The sequence below is a fragment of the Xenopus laevis genome, chromosome 4S, assembly GCF_017654675.1.
Source record: "Xenopus laevis strain J_2021 chromosome 4S, Xenopus_laevis_v10.1, whole genome shotgun sequence".
Classification (NCBI taxonomy): Eukaryota; Metazoa; Chordata; class Amphibia; order Anura; family Pipidae; genus Xenopus; species Xenopus laevis.
This window is the reverse complement of record NC_054378.1, coordinates 50971811-50979580: the sequence shown is the minus strand read 5'-3', so window position 1 is coordinate 50979580 and position 7770 is coordinate 50971811. Positions and strand designations below refer to the sequence as shown.

Genomic DNA, 7770 nt, shown 5'->3' with positions numbered 1-7770 from the left:
CTCATACTGTGCACATGTTGCTACCAGATGATCTCTGATAGGTTGACAGATTATTGCCAAAGGATTTGATTCCACTCAACTTTTTTTTTTATTTAATTTTTTTTGCAGCCTGGTGCCATGGAGGAGCCCGAGTAGGACATCTCTGATTGTGTTTCAATGAGATATGCCATTTGTTTGAATATATAAAGCAGTGAAAGCAATGTGGAGGCGCAGCTAATTGCCAGTCTGCATTCTTTGGAGCAGTGTTAAAAAAAGTGTCGTTTTTGATAGTATTTGGGCTTTTAAGTGGTTTTGGCAGAAAGCAAAACTGGAGATGCTGAAGGAGGAATGCAAGGCACTGTTGGATGCTCTTAACAAGGTAACTGGCTGCTACAGACATCTGGTACTCACCATAGGTGGCACATCAGACTCACAGAACCTGCGTGAAGAATTGAAGAAGACCAGGCAGAAAGCACAAGAACTAGCGGTGGCCAACAGAAACACACTTACCAGCACTCTCAAGGACCATAGATTGACCAAAGAAGACAAGGCTGAATTTGAGAGGCTATGGGTCATTTTCTCTACCTGTATGGACATTCTGGAAACAGATATGAGACGAGCTCTGGTGCTAGGTCAGGAATTTCCTCTTAACATTCCCAAGAAACACCTCATTCAGACTGGCATGAGTGGTGGAACTTCTGGTGTGGCTGCTAGGGCTATGAGTGCGCAGAACATGAGGTACGAAGCTGAGCACAATATAGATGTGATGGACCTCAAGGACCTGGAGAATGAGATTAACCTTATGGGTGAAATGATGTATGAGATGGAAATGAAGGTCAGTGTGCCTCAGTGGACTGTGGAAGCTAAACAGGATCCAGGAGCTGAACTTAAATCCATCATGAGTGCTGGGGCTTCTTCCCCTGGAATTATTTCTCTGGATGCTCATAAATCTATATGTGACCTCAGCAAAATTTTAGCAGGGGTGGTTTTCAGTGCAGTTCTTATTATTGCTATAGTACTGGCAGTTTGTGTAGTAAAACTTTCTTAACGTGAAAATACATGTTTATGCTGCTAACTTTATTCTATTGTATAATTTAGTATGGGTTTGGTGCAGATCATAACTCTTCCTTTTTTATTTAACTTTTTTTAGGGAGAAATCGTGTCCATTCTGATAGAGTTCTGGGTATATTTTTTGTTTGTTTTTATTTAACGCAAACTTATTATCTGTAGATCAGTTACATGTGTTCTGTCCCATTTGAATAATATTGTCATTAAGACTGATTCATTCACTCCATTGGGTTATTTAAAACTTAATTTTCTGCCCGCATCATATTGCACACTGTATTGGTGCTACATTTGTGGATGTTTGTCTCTTTTTTTTTATTATCAATGCATTATAATTAGTGTTACCTTATTTTTTATTCTATGTTTTCAATATTCTTAAACAAACAGAGTTTGCAATTTGGGGGCAAAGATATGAAATGATGCATCAAGCAACTAATATATCACAGATGTGGTGAAGGATTTAAGCTCACAGGATTCAGTCATATAATATTTCCTGCCAACTGGCATCTGTTTATTTGTTGTAAACCACTAAAGCTGTAATGCTCTGATTCTGACCATTTTGATGCCAGGCCACTGGCTGGCAGTTTGTGAAGAGGGAGATAAAAATAGTGGCAATTAGGTGTTTCAGAATATTCCACAGTCTGAACTTCCAGCTAGAGGATATCTACTACTGCACTTTGATCAATACATCGTCTGTGGCTGAAGGCCAATTCAATGGTCAGCTTAACCATTGTAGGTTTTATAGCCTGTCTGCGTTTATTCTTTCTTGAGTCTTCCCGTAAGCATGCCCCACTTATTATTCATAATAGCCTTATGAGAATGGGCTTAGAGCAGACCTTTGTTGCTGTGCTGGATAGCTTTAGGACTACACGTTACACACTGGCTTCTTGTGTGTACGAGACAAGGTTTGAGCACTTAACAATTTAATGCTATTCTGCCTGGTTGTACCTACAAGCATTAATAGCTGTGTTGTTGAAAAAATACATGTTGCATTTTTATTCAATTGAGACTTTCATAATATTAAAACAGAGAAATGATATGATTGTTTCACATAAACAACACATAAGAGTGCGTGTTAGTAAGATCCATTTCATACAAACACCCATGCATAAGTGGTCTGGAGCATTTTAGTAAAAGGCCATTTCATCAAAGAGTTCAGTTTGCAATGGCTTAACTAATTCCCTGCTCTTTGGTATTATATGTAATACCAGAATCCAAAACATATCAGGTCTCTCATTCTAAGCTCCTCTTTCAGCATTGGTATGAATATCTCCCTGTCTAAGGGCTCAGCTGTGCTCTGGCTAAGTAAATATACTTGTGCCCTGTGAGAAGATTGAGACTGCCACTTGCGTTTAACTGAAGCAACATTGAAATGTAATTGCAGGGAATGCATCTACGGTGCACCTCACTGCATATCCGTGTGGGATTGTGATCATTTATAGCTTTAGATTGTCTGCAGTTTTTGCTGGCCACCATCACATCTTAACAGTAAGATATAAAAAATATATAACTGTAGTCTTATTTGTAATGCATGGGTGATGCAGAATTGTGAAGCTGGGGTATTACTTATGGCTATAATCATCATCATCATTTATTTATATAGCGCTGTCAAGATACGCAGTGCTTTATATAATAGTACCGTTGTGAAGTTGATATTAAAATCCTACCCATTTCTACATAAAAAATGTACATTTTGATAGGACTGATGATGTACACATCCTGGGCTTACTTGTCCTTGAGTAGGAGTACTTATCAACAATAACAGTACCGGCTTCAGTATACCTTCACTGGATACCCGATGAATTGATAAACACACAAGCTTGATCAGAATTACTTCTGAATATATATAGTCTTTTTAAAATTTGCACTGTAACATTCCTTCCACATTTTGGAAATAGAAAGAGGGACAAAAAGATTTGCCATGCGGAGCATGGCAAAAATAATTTGGTCACCCGTGTTTTTGTGGCCACAACCCCTAATTTCCATGTCAATTTTACATAATTTGTCAGGTTATGAAAGTTTGAACACATTTATATGGTTTTTATATGTTATTGCAGTTTTGCTAATGAAGGTGAATTGCCATTTAAGATGTGAGTCTCAGTCCTCCCAAGAGACCTGCTTATCTTAAATTGTTACAAAAATATCTAAGTATCTATTCTGGGCTCTCTGCCAAAAGCCACTTAAGTTAGAAATGTTGCATTTTTTCCTGGCTGTTCAGTGAAGGAGATCAAAGAGAAAGTCAAGACATTTCAGTAACAAACCCGGGACTGCAGGTTGAGCTGTCAAAATCGGGACTGTCCCGCAAAAACAGGACAGTTGGGAGGTATGCTGTAAGGAGGTTAAAGGGGCTGTTCATCTTCCAAACACTTTTTCAATTCAGTTGTTTTTAGATTGCTCCCCAGAAATAAAGACTTTTTTGCAAATACTTTCCGTTATTTATTTTTTACAGTTTTTCCAAAATCTAAGTTTAAAGTTGAATGTTTGTGTCTCTGGTGTTTCAGTCTGGCAGCTCAATAATTCAGGTCCAGACTCTAAACTGTTACAATTTTGCAACATTCACTTTTCAATAGAATCTCTGGAATATTAGCAACTATTGTATCAGTTCTAACAGCTGCCTATAATGAAACCCAGAGATTCAGGGTCAGCGACCCCCCCCAGAGCTGCTTTAGAAGCTGAAAATTACATTTTACACTTCAATATTAGAAAAACGGCCACATATAGAAAATGTAAAATCATTGTAAAAAAACAGTTATTTCTGATCTATCTGAAAACAACTAGTTTTTAGAAGGTGAACCCCTTTAAGATTTAGAAAACACCAAACCTGTTTGAGAAGTAAATTCACAATGAATGCATAGAGGTTGCATATCAGTTTTGGGTTATTGCTTAGGACCATGAAAGGCTTAAAGCTGCACCACCATGGTAACCCATAGAGACCAATCCATTATTTGCTTTCATTGTTTGTCTTGCATTTTTTTAATCAAGGCCCTTTGCTGATTGATCGTTTTGGTGCAACCGCAGTGTTGCAAACCATTTGTCTAACTTGTAACACTAAGGCTAATGTCACACTGGGGAAGTATTAGTTGCTACTTGTATATTCTGGTGCAAGTAGCTAATATGGCATTTCATTGTAAAGCGACAGTAGTGATTAAATGTTTTCTTGTTTTTAAACTATTTACATTAAAAAAAAACCCTCTTCTACAGCAGATATAGTATACCCTGAGTGTTTTATACTATTCCATTTCAATTAAAAATCACGTTTTTTTCCCACAGGTCAAAATTTCTGCACCTGTGAAAAGTAGAAAAATGTTTTTTCCATTTGTTATAATTTAAGTTCTTCAGTTCTTGTTGGTTTATTATTGCAAAAAAAAAAAGATGCAAAGTATACCTTATTATGTGAGGCTTTTCAAATCTGTGCCAAGGGACTGAACATACAAGATCATGACCTGAAAGGAGTAATTTTTTTCTATTCTGTTGTGTCAGTCAGGGGGTTTGTATGTTGTTATTTTTTGATTGTTTATTTTTGTATTTCCTCTGGAAAGAACAAAAAACTGTATCTGGTGAGAAAAAGCAACCTTTGTAAAATAAAAGGGGTGGGACTGTTTATTTTATCTAAAACTCTGTTCTTTGCCTAAATCCGATCTTTTTAATGTTTTATGTTGTGTAATAATTTTGTTATTGTGAATCCAGGTCTGGGCTGTTGGAATGTAGCAAAACCATAGACAAAGAGTCCCATCACTAAAATGTTTCATATTTTAGAATAAAATAATAGAGGAATTGTTCTGATCACCCATCTGGTTTATAGCACAATATATATATATATTACCTTTCTTTAGATATTTTAGGGATTTCGCCATAAAATCAGAACAGAACATCAAATAATGAATCTAATTTCTATTGATTTTAATATTAGCTTATTAGATATGAGAGAGATGAAACATTTGATCAGTTCAAGCACATTTATATTATAATTATTAAAAATTGCGAGTTCAGAATCACGAAAACTCAGTCACATAGCATTGATAGGTTACTCATTCAGAAAGCAATGGGAAACTCCATTCTTTTTCATTAGCCTTATTAAAAGCAAGTCTCAACCTCAACCTTTGACGCTTGCTCCCCATAGCACTCACTTCAGCAGCGGCAGTGATTTTTCTGCAGATTTAGAACTGAACACTTTGCACTCTGCTGTAAATCTGCAGGTTGCATCAATGCAACCAGTGCACTCAGGGTATATTCTCTGTACATATTGCCCATGGCTTATGATGTATATGTACTGAGCAATGCAAGGTGCATTTTTTTCTTCACCCTGGCGCATAACTGAACATCTTTTCCATGAAAAGGATTGTTCAAACCCTGCTGCTCAATAATTTAATATCTCTCCTCTCTCTGTCCTTCATTCTGACCAAAAAAAAAGTGAAATATTTTCCAGTCCTGGGGCTCCTTAAAGGAATTGTTCAGTGTAAAAATAAAAACTGGGTAAATAGATAGGCTGTGCAAAATAAAAAATAGTTAGTTAGCCAAAAATGTAATGTATAAAGGCTGGAGTGATTTGATGTATAAACATGTCAGTCAGGACACTACTTCCTGCTTTTCAGCTCTCTTGGTTTACACTGACTGGTTACCGTGGTTACCAGGCAGTAACCAGTCAGAGACTTGAGGGGGGGCCACATGGGCCATATCTGTTGCTTTTGAATCTGAGCTGAATGCTGAGGATCAATTACAAACTCACTGAACAGTTATGTCCCATGTGGCCCCCCTTCAAGTCGCTGACTAACTCAGCGTTATAGAGCTGAAAAGCAGGAAGTTGGATTCTGGCTGTTTTATTAGACATCTGTTCACTCCAGTCTTTATATATTACATTTTTGGCTAACTAACTATATTAGAAACATTTTTTATTTTGCACAGCCTATCTATTTACCCACGTTTTATTTTCACACTGAACTATTCCTTTAAGATTGAACTTGCAATGTCCTCACATTGAAATAGGTGGATTTATTTTAAGCATCAGTCAGTACAGTATGTTTTAAGCCACTGATTGACCTATATATGTGCATCAGCCCTGTTATAGTACAGGTATGGGATCCATTATACGAAAAGCTCAGAGTTACGGGATGGGCATCTCCCATAGATTCCATTGTAATCAAATAATTAAAATGTTTAAAAATGATTTCCTTTTTCTCTGTAGTACTAAAATGGTACATTGTACTCGATCCCAACTAAGATATAATTAATCCATATTGTGAGCAAAACAAACCTATTGGGTTTATTTAATGTTTAAATGATTTTTATAGTATACTTCAAGTATAAAGATCCAAATTACAGAAAAATCCGTTATCCGGAAAACCCCAGGTCCCAAGCATTCTGGATAACAGGCCTCATACCTGTATACAGTATATCATACGGCATCAAGTCAATTCCTGTTCTCAGCAATATATTTTCCATCTTGTTTAAACAATTTTCTTTTACTAAGGAGCTGCTACTCCTCAAGTAAAGCTTATTATAGATCACTACTAATACTACTATTTTAATACTATAATTTAAAGATATTATGTATGTGGTTAGGTTCAAGCTATTTTTTAACTGATATTATATATTGTATTATAACGATCTAGCATAGACAAAAATTGCAAAAGAAGAAAAGACACTTTGTGCCCTTTTTTTTAACTTTGCACCTTACCTCCACCTGGTAGTCTGATGCGTGTGTGTGTGTGAAACCCATTATCCAGAAAGCTTCAAATTACGGGAAGGTAATGTCTCATAGAATCCATTTTAAGCTAAAAATTCTAATTTTAAAAATGTTTCCTTTTTGTCAGATCTGAATAATAAGCATCACAACTACTGCATGTTGCTGTTCATGTGAGTGCCATTTGGAATATGGTTTCTTGGAATAATAAAACAGTACCTTGTACTGGATTCCAACTAAGTTATAATTATACCTTATTGGTGGCAAAACCATCCTATTGGGTTTACTAAATGTTGAAATGCTCTACTTATGGTGATCCAAATTACAGAAATACCCCTTATCTGGAAAACCACAGGTCCAAAGCATTCTGGATAACAGGCCTCACGCATTCTGAATAACAGGCCCCATACATGTACATATGTGTGTATGTATTTTTTTTCCAGTAGTAGCCTTCATTTTGCAAGCATAGTTTATAAATACAGGGCTGCTGAATGTATTGGCACTTTCTGAAACACTTGTTAATAATACGAATAATAATAATGAATTGATGCCTTAAAACATGTCATCATACCAACAAACTGTCCCATTTTTCTCAGCACAATCCCGATTTTGACAGCTCAACCCACAGTCCTGGATTGTTACTGAAATGTCCCAACTTTCTCTTTAATCCTCTGCACTGAACAGCCAGAAAAAGATACAAAGTTTTTAAAACGTAATCGGCTTTTGGCGGAGAGCCCAGAATATGTGACAGGTGCACTTTGATACATTTGTTACAATTTAAGATAAGCAAAGAAACAATTGTAACAATTTAAGATAGGTCTCTTGGGGAAACTGTGACTTGCAGCGTAAAGGGCAATTTACCTTTATTAGCAAAACTGTAATAACACATAAAACCCAAAGAAATGTGTTAACTTTTATAACCTACCAAATTTTGTAAAATGAACATGGTAATTAGGGGGTGTGGCCACAAAAATGGACTTGGTCAAAAATTTTTCGCCACGCACCAAATCTTTTTGTCCCTCTTTCTATTTCCAAAATGTTGGCAG

General features: G+C 36.3%; 1 protein-coding gene across 1 annotated transcript; it reads left to right on the top strand.

The window, feature by feature from the left end:
- On the top strand, positions 1-4232 carry rgs9bp.S (regulator of G-protein signaling 9 binding protein S homeolog). The gene is given in 1 exon segment (NM_001094697.1): positions 1-4232. A coding segment is annotated over 1 exon segment (714 nt). The 5' UTR covers positions 1-313; the 3' UTR covers positions 1028-4232.
- Positions 4233-7770: the final 3538 nt, after the last annotated feature.